General features: G+C 36.0%; 1 protein-coding gene across 11 annotated transcripts in view; it reads left to right on the plus strand.

Moving 5' to 3' along the window:
* Window positions 1-14235, plus strand: part of GPHN (gephyrin) — a 214083-nt gene that overhangs the window by 187412 nt on the left and 12436 nt on the right. For 6 of the 11 annotated variants that reach the window (XM_085323315.1, XM_085323316.1, XM_085323320.1 and 3 more), the window contains one exon: window positions 378-499. In XM_085323315.1, the coding sequence (XP_085179441.1) occupies window positions 378-499 (122 nt within the window). Of the gene's footprint in view, window positions 1-377; window positions 500-8293; window positions 8366-14235 lie in introns of all 11 variants that reach the window. The other 5 variants (XM_085323312.1, XM_085323313.1, XM_085323314.1 and 2 more) reach the window with 1 other exon arrangement.

A 14235-nucleotide genomic window follows, 5' to 3' on the forward strand; every position in this document is an offset into this window, starting at 1 on the left:
ATACATCTTTATTAGCAAGTAGACGACAAACTTTAAAATTTCTTCAGTGCCTTTACATCTGGTTGGTAACGTCATTGAGGTTCCTGTAAAACTATTTAAGTAGAAGCAAAAACTTGGAAACTTAGAGCTTGTGTTTTGATTTATACCWGTTGAAATTAAAGTCTGGTACCCACAGGAAGAAATAAGGTTTTATATACGTGAACCATTCATAAACACATTACACATCTTATTAATTTAAATTCACAAAATCATGTTATGCACATACTCCATGATAGGTGTCTAAGAATGTCATATCAAGTCTGAAAAATAAAATTTTCACTTGTGTAAAGGCACAGTATTCCAAGGAGACTTGACTGATAATATGTCTGGTTTTATAGCTACTGAATCCTGAGGATGACCTCTTACCAGGAAAGATTCGAGACAGTAACCGTTCAACTCTCCTAGCTACAATCCAAGAGCACGGCTATCCAACAATTAACTTGGGAATTGTGGGAGATAAGTAAGTACCCCATGTAAAAATGTCACTTCATGTTTAGGCAGTGCACTTAATGGCATTTATGGAACAAAATGCMAGAGAAACTGTCACTTGCTGCAGGTGTCAGTGTTGTGACAGAGCACATTTTGGAGAAAAATTTTACCTTTTTCCTTAGAGAATTAAATAAGATTGTTTTTACTTACTTGTATTTATCTTGTTTTGCCTTCTGTTTATTGAAACTACTGCTAATTGAATTATATATATTTTGGCAGTGTCACCACAAACACARTATTTAATATCTGTAGGAACCCACCTCTGAGGAGACATTTCTACAGGAGCAGTATTTTTTCTAATCTAATAGAAGAAGAAGGAAAATTTCCCTTAGAGTTTATTTTCCATACTAAAATTAATTTAGAGTATAAATTTTTGTCAGATTCCAAGTCATTGTCTTTTGGGGACTGTCCCATTGCTAGATTGCTGCCCATTTCCAGAACTATGTCAAGTATTTAAAAGAATCACTTTTTATTTTCCTCTACTAATCTCTGTTTTGATTGCCACAAAGTAGTACCCTGTAATCAGTCTTTCTGTTCATCTGTCAGTGATTGCTCCTTGTTTCCCACTGGTAGTAAAGCCACATCTCCTGTTGATATCCTCTAGGATATATGATTGAAGTGTTTAGTCTTTTGTCCTTTGCAAGACTCTGCAATTCCCRTCATCAGTGGTTTGAGTTTCTCAGCATTGCATTTCTCCTCAATTTATTGAGCCCCCAAATCTTTAAATTGGCTCTCTTGTTTCTCATTTTGGGTATCAGAGCACCCAACAGTCTTCAAGGAGTTCTGCAAGTTCACCTCCACCTATCCGAGAGGTAGAGTATTCCTTGTGGCTAGATAAACGTAAGACCAGACCAGAAAGAAAAAAACAATGGAAAAGACTCAAGTTTCAACACCCACATTTCACAYTGATTGATAGCCTTAAGAAAGTTCAGTACCAAAAGTGTCTGTTTGCACATACTAAAGCCCACAGATTTTTGAAGAATTTAGATGTTGTTAGATTGTAATTAAAGTAGTCTCACCAGACTTACTTGCCAAAGGTAAACTTGGAACTCTTGGAACTCTGTTGGTGTTGATGTCAAAATATACTCCACATTTTTTAACTCTGTCACTATCATATCTGAGAATGCTCCCGAATGTTCCTCCATATGGAAAAGATACGCAGAAAATCAGAGTGATCCAGCTTAAAAAAAAACCCCATCCTATCTGCATGATGAGATTATAGGAATCAAAGTGTCTTTCTTGGTAGTCAAAGTTAGAGTGCTTGGGCTAATTCCCAGTCTTATGAAGGAATGGTCACACAGGGAGCCATGATGTTCAGTAGGAGCATAATCTCCGTAACAGCTACATGGGAATGCAGAGAGATACATTTCTCAATATTAAGCAGGACCTCATCTTTTTTATTTTAGAAAGCAGGTCTTCTCTTGATGTGTTGTGTTTTCAGCTGGCATGGACTGGTCTTGAACAGTAGTTACAGCACAATATACACCAATAMGTATTATCACTAACTTGGAGTCTCTAGGGTTCATGACAGAATTTCTAAGCAGGAGGACAGGGTTASTGCTAGGAACAGCTCATAAGCACATTTCAAAAACCTTCTTCCCTAATAAAGGATCCAAGGCAAACACATCGCTAGCTTGGCAGAAAGGATGTAAATGGGCCAATCAATGCATGGTTTTACAGGTTCTGAAACAACCTGAGTTATGGCTGCAGGAAATGCAGCTGTATTTGAAGTATTCATATATGGAGTGTGACATGTAGCAACCACAGTGGYTCTTATGATCTTAGAGGAAGGAAACCCTTCTGGATACTCTCATTGCATCCAGGAATCATTTTAGCTTCTCTGGTCTAGCAGAACTCCTCTGCTGTTCCAAATAGCAATAGACTTCAAAAACCCTCCTGTCCATGAATGCTTCCAGTTTCAGGTGGAKATTTCATGCAAATGGATTCTAAACTCATCAAATTGTTCTTCCCAGGAATAGTACCTATGTATTCTGGATTTCTAGCGTGTCTTTTATATTGTAACATCTTTCAAGGACTTTAAAACACAAGTAGTTGAGTTCTTAAAGAAAAGTACTGTAGCCAGACATCAGATTCTGAGTTTACATATCTGGGGGAAAAAAAGGAGAACAGACGCAGAAAGGTTGCTAATCATAATCAGCTCCTTTAAGTTGTCTCAAGACAGGCAAGTGAGGCTTTTTTCTTACAAAATATTGGAGATGGAACTTTTTGACACCTACATTACTAAAAGTTGTTGCTACTGTCTTCAAAACACCAGAAAGAAAATGCAGTAACAGTGGATTAAACCAGTGGAAAAGATGGTTTCCTTGAACATCATTCTGATTGTCCCTCTGGCAAAGTAAGAATGWAAAGCTTGCTGTTCTTTGTAGCCTTGTCCTAACCAAATATGTGGAGTCTCAAATTTGTTGATAGAGAGTTTAACTTCAGATCATCATGCAGAACTATAGCTATTTACTCCACTGCCTCAGGAATTTTTCTATAACCTCCTTGCTCCTGAAAGCATAGAGATTCATGAGCATAGTATATCTGTGCAGATAATTACTCTCAAAAGCTCTCAGAAATAATTAGTATACAGTTTTAGTGAGATATAATCAGGTCCAAGTAAATTCRCTTACTTTTCTGGCACAAATATATCTTGCAGTATCCTTTGTTACTTGTTGGATGCAGTCTGAAAAACAGACTGCAAACATGTATCAAAGGTAGAGAAGTATTTGCAGCTTTGCTTTCAGTTATGAGAGATTGTCCTGAGATAATATTATCTTAGCAAAGGTGATAGATCTTTTTTAAACTTTCATTGTCATACTAGGGAAGTTAGTTTGCAGAGGTACTTACTTAAGCTTGTGAAATAGAATTAATGGGCTTCTAGTTAGACTCCTAGAGTGATTTTGTACTTTGCAGTTTAAAACCTTAAGTTTTAAAAGGATACAGTTTCTGAGAATCCTACAAGGCTTCTATCTTAACAGGTCTTCTGCCATTGTTCTCACACTCACACACCAAACTATGTATTTACAACCAAAGAAATCTGCATTTCTGTATTATCAAAGGGAAAATCTGAGTAGGTAAATTAATTTGATAGAAAATATGATATTAATCCATGGTGTAATAATTAGTGAGAGTATGTTGCCCTTATGGTATTTCAGTACATACCCTCCTGACTAAAATGACTGCTTTGATGGAGTACCATAGCATTTGATCACATGCAAGAGTCTTACCAGAGAGACCTTATRTAGAGTGCAGTTTTGAAGTTTTACTTAACATGTTCATAGAAAAGGTAAGCAAACCTTCAGTGTCCGTTAAATGGTTTACCTGAGTTAAACCACAGATTATGCATCTTTGTGTGTGCTTATGTATATGTGCAATTTTGTTTGTATGTGCAATATGTATACAGATAGTGAAAAAAGGGAGACTTTATATGCCTGCAATACCTATGCACGTAGTAGAAATACTAGCAAAGGATGTATTTTAGAAGGGAAAATTAAAAGCGTGTGATTGTTTATTTGAAGACCTCACCATGAAATATTTTTCCCTCCCCCTTATTTCACATTCTGGAGATTGTGTGYGTGTTTCTTTTTTTAATTTTTTTCTTATTTGTTGTTTATACATTTTATTTTAATTGTTATTATATTGACTGAGAGTGTCACTTCCTCTACAAAGAAAGAATTGACAGGAGTTTGAGGGAATAGCCAGTAGCGAGCATAGTAGAGTATTACTAYTGCTGGCATGCATCAAGTTTTTTAAAAAGCATGGAAATCAATTACATATAGGGAGCTAAAACTGAATTGTGAAATTGTTTCAGAGTAGTATTTGCAAAGACAAAGTTACAAGTAAGTATTCCTATTTTTCATTTCAGTATATGAATCATGCAGTGGTCTTTTATATAAGAAAATAGCTTGCCCAGGTGAAGCAGGTACACCATGGCAGCTGCTGCAAAGCTGTTTAACAGTTTGTGAGATTCTCATAGCTTGTATATAGGACTCGATACTCAAAATTTAAAATAGCATGTGCAAAACATGTAGATAAAATCTGTTGTTAAGATCCTAGAAGTAGGCAGTAGAAGAAAAAACAAACCTGGAAAATGCTATATAGCTAAATTTATAGCTGACTAAAAGCCAAGATTTTCTCTATTTGTGTTTCTGGCGCATAAAAACCAAGCTGTTTGAAAAGCACACATCTCTGAGTTAGACACGAAAGATATTCCCGGAGCATAACTCCAAACACAACAAAACAATACAAAATTTAAAAAGGAAGAGCTCTTCTGCTTTTCTTCTTGCTGTTGTGTATTGCATCTTTGCCTGAATCACAGAATCACTTCTTGCAAAAAAATTGCAATTTTTCAGATGGCCAGTTGAAACTGGTATGCCARTGTGACTTTTGACTTGCATAGCAAGACCAAGTAAAAAGACTTCTAATTTCGTTCCTTTTGCTTATATCATATGGAATTATTTGGTTCTCTGGAAACCATTGATTAAAATAAATAGGTGCATCTCTGTTCTGAGTTACAGAACTCTATTAACTTATCAGGATATCTTTATGTCTATCRATTTCATTTGTGTTATTCTTTGTATCCATTGTTTATTAAAGCTGTGAAGTTTAGCCCTGGCAAAATGTGCTATAAAAGTGGGCTTCTGTTTTAGAAAACCATCTTTCATTTTGGCTATTTTCCTTCTATAGGAGACTCTTCCATTAAGCTTGCTAATGAATTTTGATCACGTATGTGATGAATTCAGTTTCCTTCTCTGTTTTTTACCTTTTGTTTACATGAGCGCAGTTACCCCTTCTGTGATTTCTTTTCCCTATTGTTTTAGTTCCCTTATCATTTTTCTCAGACACACATGCATGACATTAGCTGCTTACAGCTATATTTTWATTTACGATCCTGTGGTTTCACAATGGAGAGAGAAAGAAATTCTTCTCAGTTTCAAGAGATACTTTAGAAAATTSATATTGTCTGCTCAGTTGCTTTAAATATTGATCAGAGTAGTTATAAATTCAGCAGCATTCTTTCTTTTACATTGTGTGATAAATCCGCATATGAGGGTTTTTTCACATTAGAAGTGATTATTTTCTCATTTATATGCCTCTCTTTTAYGACATGGTTTGACATAAAGCTCCCAAGTGACAAGGAAACCCATTAAAAATCATGCTGGCTGTTGTGACAACATTACTTTATGATATCCCTAAAATAAAGACTTTGTTAGACTTCCTTCATATTTCAGAAGGGATACTAAGACCTGATTCATTCAAAGATTTAGTCTGCATAAATTTTGTTTGCCATCCAAATAGAGGTTTAAATCTTTTGTAGTTGTCCGGGTTGTGTGTAATTAGCAATATTATAAATCCAGTGGAACATTTGGAGTGGAGGAAGAATAAAGGGGAAACTGCTCTAAGTCAAAAATCTAATGTAATATTGGTTTGACATACAACATCACGAGACTTATAGGCAGAACTCAGCCACAGAATCTCAGCATCCTTCTTGCACCAGTTGAATGTCCAGCTTAGCCACAATCAAATGCATTGTAGAAAAACRTTACAAATGTTTAACAAATCACTGCAAGAAAGGTCTGTTAGAGGAAAGGCAGGAATGCAACAGTATTAGTTTTTATTGAAAAAAGCTTCAGTTCTAGATCTGCTCAGTGATGGTGTCATAAAGTTAATCATAGCCTAGTGAGTCCAGGAACACTGGGTCATGGTGTGAAAGTAGCTCAGATATAGAGGTCCTCCCTCTTATCATGTCCTGTCAAAAAGAATTTTCTCCTTTCCAATATAAATGTTTAGTATCTGTCACAACTCTTTCATGATCTTTAGGGTAAACCTTCAGATATGTTGTCATATGTGACAAGTCACCTCAACTAATGCGCAYACAGGGATCTGAAAGCACAAAGAAAAATTTGAGTCAAACTAGAGGTGAGAAATAAAAGAACTTCTGAAATTGGGCAGTCTGTGTTCCAGGGAATCTTCTACACCAATAGGAAACTACACACAAGAGGGTAAAATTTCAAGCTGTGGAGGTTACCAGTGCAACTGTGTGTCATTCTCATAATTGCCCTCAACACAGGTATGGATTTCTTCCTGAATTACCATTTGTAAAATCACAGTCCAGTAATAAAACTTGGCAYCAAACAGCAAGTAAATAAAGAGCACAGAATGCTATTTAGTTCTTCTATATTTGATAACAGAAGAAATCTATAAGTCTAGTTGTTAGAGGAAAATAAAAACAACTCCAGTCTACTTCTGAGGCATGTATTAACATTCTGAAAAATACTCAGAGATACAAGGATGACTCCTCTTTACAGGATGACTTAGTCCTCTTGGAGCCAAAACATCATTCATATAAGTGACTTTCAACTTCCTTAATATCTAGTGCATATATAAAATGGAATTTGGATTCCCAAGTCACCTTTAGAAATYTTTTAGTATTCAACTTTTTTTTAATCAAAACCCTAGAATAAAATATCCRATTTCATAAAATTAGTAGACACAGAAAGATCAAAGAAGTGGTAAATATTGAAGAAGACGAGTCATGAGTCAGTGATATGAATTGCTTAGAAAACTGGTTTTAACAAAGAGTACACATTTAATACAGTCAAGTATAAAATGGTGTGYACATATACATATATATATRTATGTAAGACTAAAGAATGTTGGTTACTTCTCCARTCRTCTGAGAAAAAGAAAGGGCTCAAGAGTCATTGCATAGTGACTATTCGTAATTGGGTCCATTTTAATCTTGAACATCTTATTTTAGTTTTGTAAAAGAGACATTTAGAAATCTTCTTGTCAAATTACATTTTAAGAGAATTAGAGGAAATTGTAAAGTCCTTCACTACCTAAAGAATATAAATGGTTCTTTTCAAAAAGTATATAAAACCACAGATTTGGGGTTATTTCATCTTTCTGTTACAAAGGACACTCTCTGAAAATGATTTCTTCTCAGTGGAACTGACTTAATAGAAGGATATGTCAAAAAAAAATGCTGTCTTCATGAAATAGAAATCCAAAGCAGAACATTAACTGTTTTAAAAAAATGTCTTAAGAGCAGTAACTTTTTCAAATTTTAAAGATTTTTTTCTTRTTCTGGCTCTTGAAGCAGGGTAGCTGGGTATAGAACTTCTTGTAAATGAAGCAGCATCTTTACTGATCGTGAAGATAGACAAAAAGAATAAATATAGCCCTTTTCTGCTTGTAGGTGATGAGGTGACATTTCATATGCCCGAAGACCCATTTCCTGAGCAAGAAGCTAGAAATTTCCCAGCATTATAATTCAGTATACCACAGTAAAACACAGGTTTCTGTTTGGCCCAAATTTTTTTTCCTCTGTTTCCCATTTTAATCATGTGTGAGCAAAATGTTTTATTGGTTAATCTCCAGAGATTTTCCCATTATCTGTGGTCCTCCTCCCAAAAGCTCYGAGTGGCCAACACATTTCATTTTGCTTTGCCTGGAATCAGGAGCGAAGAAGTTTCTCCATAGCCTGCAAGAAATGAACTACACTTCATGGRCATACCCAGTTGGGCCTAAATGCTGCATAACTTTATTCTTCACCCTTGTGAGAAGCTTGTCCAAACGTGTCCTCTCACCCTCGCTTCCTCTCCTGTTGGCTGGCGTTATGGAGAGGAAGCATTTCCCGTTACGTTTTTGAATATTCAGAGGCACCAAGGGGACACAGCTGGGCACAGGACAGTCCTTTCTCCCCAGGAGCCTTTCTTCTGGCTCATTATTATACCCCTTCTGCTTCCTTTACCCTCAGGAAGCCAGATGTTTTTAAAGAAGAAGGGACACAGAGCTTCCAGAGCACTGCGGAGACAGGCCTACCAGATTGGTGAGCACCGTTTCCAAAAACGTGTGGGACGCTGAGGCACATGCATGCTCCAGGCAGCCTCGACTAGATGTCTGTCAGTGCAGAACTCTGGGTATGGTTTCTACCAGCGGTTGCCATGCAGAAGCAAATGATATTTTGTTYTGTCCAGTCAGACATTAAATAACACAAACAAGTTCAYGTTTCTGCTCTTTCTGTTCACTTAGTTTTAATAAAATACAGTTTACTCCACTTACAGAATTCGCATTATGTTTTAATAAGCAAATATAGATATCTTATTTCATTTGACGTTTTCTAAAAAAAAAAAAAAAAAAAAAAGAATCTGTTTTAAGACATAGCTGATGACAAGGAAAGATTTTAGAAGACCTTTTACATTGTCTGTGACCTGTGGTTTCCAGGCAGTTCTTTGGCGAGAGACATTTTTTTCAAGTGACTCAGTTGTGATTCTATAAAAGGTGACACTTTTCAGAGAAAACCTTAGTTTTGAAGCATTGCCTTTTTATTGCATTTCTACCTACAATAGAGATGCCCCTCCTGTAATTCAACAGCAGTTGCAGTGATTTACRATGAGGATGAATTTAGCTCTTGTACTCTTACATAAAACTGAAGCTGTACCAAAATGATGATAAGGTTAGAAACTCCACGTTAATGATACCAGGTCACTAGGTGTCAGATTCTGTGATACTGGTTACTTTTTATAAGCACTTACTACAAGTTACATTAATTGCAATACTTTACTTTCATGTAGATGTCATATTTTGCATGCTATGCCAGTGTAAGCCAGCTCTGTTATCTTTTTGCTCTGAAAGTGCTCTGAAAGAGAAATAACTGCCGCACCATGTTTACCTTTCAATCTACGAGTGCAGTCATCTTTACTGATATGAGCAAGTTGTTTGGCATTGATTATTGTATTGTGTAGTGTAATCTACTGTCATATTATTTCAACCAAAATACAATTGCTGAATATTTTCCACTTCAAAAGTGAAATTTTTTCAGTGAATCCATGTAGACTATAAAGRAAGAATGAAATCAAAGCTATGATCTTTGCCACTGGAAGCCCATCCAACTTCCTGGAAAAACTAAAAAATTTCTGATAAGTATTGTGATAGAATCTCAAAGGTTCRTTATCTTTAGCCAACAAAATGGCCAGGAAATTAATGGAAAACAGCAGTTCTCAGGTTCCTTCTTACATTCAGTGGATACACACTAGACCTGATTTAGAATGAATATTGGCAGTGTCACAAGCATCTAAGCACCATGCTTTTGTCTCCAGCCACAGGAGAAATAAACATTCAGAACAGATTGCCCTAAAAAATACTGAATCCTTTGACATTTCCGTTTACTCCAAGGCAGACGAAACCAAAATGCTCTGTGGTTAGTACAATAGCAGAGCACCTGAAGCCCACTGTTATCAAAGCTTTGTTCCTGTACTTTCAATATTTATGAAAAGAATCATCACAATTCATAAGCAAACGCTTGCAGATGAAAGTACGCAAGCAGCAGATGAGAATGTGATACAATAAAACCAGATCAAGACCCAGCTATCAACAGCCTGATGCCTTCATGTGGGAATGTGCTCTACAATACATAAGCATCTGGCTTCTACAGTGTGGACCTTTTCCTATTGTACTCCCACTGTTACCTCTGTTTCTAACATCTCTGTTCTTTTATCACTGGGGCATATGTGCTCATGGGAGTCTCCTGAATCAGTTCATGAAAAGAGCAGAATAAAGCATGTCAACCATCTAGGTACAGAGGAACAGCTAAAGGCATTAGGCAGATCTCACAGAAACTTCAACAGAATAGTTGATCTCTGATCAAAATGCTTTGGACATCATAAATGTAAACAAAAAAGATTATTCTGGGAAATAATGTTCTTATTTGCAGCAGCATCGATTAAAAGAGCAGCAAAACAGATTTGTTCCTGTTGCTCTCAGATAGACTGAAAACTGACTTGTAAGTTGACCTGTATTTTTAAGGAAAGGATACTGCAGCTGTTCAAAGTGATACAAGAAAATACCACAGAAGGCAGAAGGAATGAGAACATGATGAAATACACTTGAGAATTCTGAAGCAAATACAATTTCAGAGGAGTGCCCATATGTTCTTAGATATATCAGCAAAGTCACATCAGCTTCTGCTTTAGAAACATACTAGCCAAAACACACAAGTTCTGTTATATTCAAAATACACGCTATAGAAGTTGGTATGTAGTTGACTGAACCTAATATGGCACTTGTTCATTATTCTGCATCCTGCAAKTTACTGATGTGCAAAGTATTCTTCCCAGCCATGAAAAAGTCCTAAGTGGATGACAGACTTTGTCTTTATGCCCAGCTGCAACCATCTATTGATTTTGAAATGTTACCTCAACCAAATGAATGCAAGAAGAAAAATGAAGGTTAATCATAAAGGGTCAAACCCATATCCAGTCTTTCCTCAAACAAAAATGTTACTGACCTTGATGAGATCTCTATCTGAGCACAACGTGTATGGTCTCTTGGTTTATTACTGATTTTTTTTACTTCAGTACATTCTTTTTGTTTTGAAGGTATTTCTTCATTTTTTCTGACTTTGAACTAGAGACTTTGTTGAGGTCTTTGCACATAAAGAGAACTCTGAATGGGCCTTTGCATCTTTATAAAAATCTTTTCTTCTTCTGGGAAATCTATTCAGCAGAAAACAGACCTCAGATAACACAAAACTAGCRTAAACCACTCTCCTCAGTTCGTGTGGACATGGCCAGAATGTGCCATGTACTCTGGGCACCTGCAGACTCCACACAGCCTTTCAGTTTGTAGTTGGCTGCTATGGATTAGAGGAGCAGCCAATATACCTTAGTGTAACTAGTGTAGAAGAACAGCTAGCACCTCTGTTTTTGCTGTGCATCCCCCTCCCCKCACACACACCTTAGCCATGTCTGGGAGCTTCTAACTCCTCTGAATCTGCTAGATACCATGTCTGAAGGAGTACTTGTTCCAACGTGTATTTGAAAAGCTTGAGACATTTTCACATAAAGAAACAGCAGTCAAGAAAGATWGCGCAGCTCTGCTTTTGTAGTCACAAAAGACACGTTTGCATRCATCTGGTGCATGCGTATCTGTCTGTATCTCTATCAAATATATTTGTAAAGCACCCATCCCTGTAAGTTGAAGGTGCTAACCRTGATGATTTGCATTCACAAATTCTGCAAGTGTGGTTTTCCAAAAGATCGAGGTTTATAAAAGCCTGGGCTAGTGCATAAGTTGGTGGAAATGGTCCTGGAAATTGGTAATGAAGAACAGATTTTGTACTGTGACAATGACTTGATAATTCAGTCCTAGCTAAATGTTCCAGTTCAGCTGTATAGGGATCATTTATTTCATTGCAGTGTGGTAGGTGATGCTGTGTGCCATTGGTTCTTAATTTGTTTACCAGTGTAAATGATGAAACTGAACAGTTTCACTGTATGTATCTCGAACTGCTGGTGTTAGGGGTTGCATCACGGAAGAGGTTGCCAGTTTTCTAATTGACAGTAAAACACAACAACAGGATCAGCAGAAACAAATTAACAAAAGGTGATTTCTAATTGAAAGGTAGAGAAAATTAGGCTAACATTTAGGATACTTCAAAATGGCCCTCTTAGGACATAAAGAATTATTTGGTCTTTACTGTAACTAGTTTTTTGACAGAGCTATAGGTGAAAAAGAACTCTTACAATTTGATGTCTATTTTGATGATCATTTTCTTGTCCAAGCTTTTAAGCTCCTGTTTATCCTTTCAGTTCAAAGACAGCTCAGTAATCAAGTGGTAYGTAACTGTTTTCCACAAACTAGCCTGGATAATCAGAATTTTTCATGAATGTAGAAGAAGCTCCTATTCTGGTATATGGCCATCCTGCAAGCCCCCTCTTTGAATTAATAAAATCAAGTGGCCTATCAACTGCAATGATGCCATGCGGTCAGTCTAATTTCCAGATTGCACTCCTCATTCTTTTCCATAGAACAGAGTAAGGAGGGTCAGGAAGCTGAGGTAGTAAAATAGACACAATGTCAGGGTTAGTTAGCAGAGAATATCAAAATACCCTTAAAAGCATATAGATTCTTTATGCAAAGCATTATGCCTGCAGCTTCAAAAATAAGCATACAATGTACATAATACTTGTGCAAACACAATATGTTAGAACTGGGGATTTCTAATATTGAGAGAAAGTTTGGATTTGTGCTTAACTGCCTATTTGAATAGTTTCATAAACTGCATATAGTCCTTACAGAGCTGATTTTCTTAATTTTATTTACAGAAAAGGCTAGGATGTAATCTGAAACTTAMAAAAGTATATTTTTTTAAACCAATCCTGGCAATAATTTTGAGCATTTTAGAAAAGCACACTCTCTTCTCTTGCACAATGTCATTCTGACTTTGAAAATCACCAAATGAAACAGAATAATTTTGCTATTTGGAAATGAGAYTTCCCATCAAAATCTCCTTATTTAAAGTATTCACCATTACATTTGAACACCTATTATAGTTCTATCAGTGAAAAAAAAATCCAAARAGAGCATTATCATAAGACCTTTGTAAGGATTTGTCAGGGTAAATCAGACATTAGGTCTAGTAAATCCAGTATCCTGTCCCTAGCCCCAGTGGCCAGGATTTCAGAATAAAGCCTCTGATTTGTACACGTCCAGACAGTAAGTGTTATTTCTCAGCTTCATGGTAATTTGTCATAGACCTTTTGTCCTGTTACRCTGAGATGCCAGTGTTATTCTGTTCTTTTTGAATGTTAATAGTCTTCAAATATTCATTCCCTTTCCCTGTCAGTCCACGGGAGAAGCTGCTCGTTGTCATGCATAAATGRAAGAAGAAGTAATATCTGTTATCTGAATATATCAAATAGGTGGTTATATGCAATTTGAATGTTAACTCTCCACCTAAAATCCAATACAGGAAAGGAAAATATTTGCTGCTCTGTTGACTGAAGATTACAGTAGCTGTTTTCTATTGGGAAAATGTTTTGTATTAGTCACAATTACCAAGTARGTAATTTCAAGTAGGTAGTATGGTATGAAGTATATAAGGTATAGTGTAAATAAATAGCTAGATAGACTTGAGTGTCAAAAAGAGGTATGCCAAATATGGCAAGCGGGAGAAGTCTTTGCAAAGACAAGGCATGTTATTCTGTAAAAAAAGCCTCTTTTCTCCAGAATAGAAACTAAACTAGCATAATCATTCAGTTTATTGTAATAAATATTTTATCAYATCTTCCATTCTGTAGGAATGCACATGCATTTTGCAACTATCAAAGAGGATATGCAGTGCTATAGATTGGATAAWGTTTCAGTAGTATTATTTTTAAATGTCTTACATTATACATGTGGTGAAGAAAGGGATACATTGTACAGGTCATTCTACTGAAAATGTTAACATACCAAGTCCAGTAATCTTCAACTTTCAACATGGCATGTAACAAAGAAATTCTCTGTGTTAATTAAATGGAGAACTGTTCCAGTGGTATGCTAATATAAATCAATTAAACATCAGTCACTTACAACAAAGTTGTGAATTGAGCCCTCACCTGGTTTGAGTTTCATTTTCTTTATTGTTCTTTTATTCTTTTCTGTTTGGTAAGTGATTTWTATATATATATATAYATATATGTATATAGAAAAACTAAATAAGAGCATTTATATTTCTCTGGGTAACTTTAACAGCAGTTATATACAGACTCATTTGCTTTTTGTTGTTCTTTCCATCATTCTCAAACCACAACCAAAGACAGTCAAACTTTGTAATCCAGAATTAGGATGTCCTCAAGCAGGTGRTCTTACTGCCTATGAGTAACCTTTAGATATTTAAGCAAGATAAAATGAAACAGCCTGGAAGCAAGCTCCAAA

This window comes from Rhea americana, unplaced genomic scaffold (genome assembly GCF_003343005.1).
Source record: "Rhea americana isolate MKP2758 unplaced genomic scaffold, rheAme1 scaffold_84, whole genome shotgun sequence".
NCBI classification, from domain to species: domain Eukaryota; kingdom Metazoa; phylum Chordata; class Aves; order Rheiformes; family Rheidae; genus Rhea; species Rhea americana.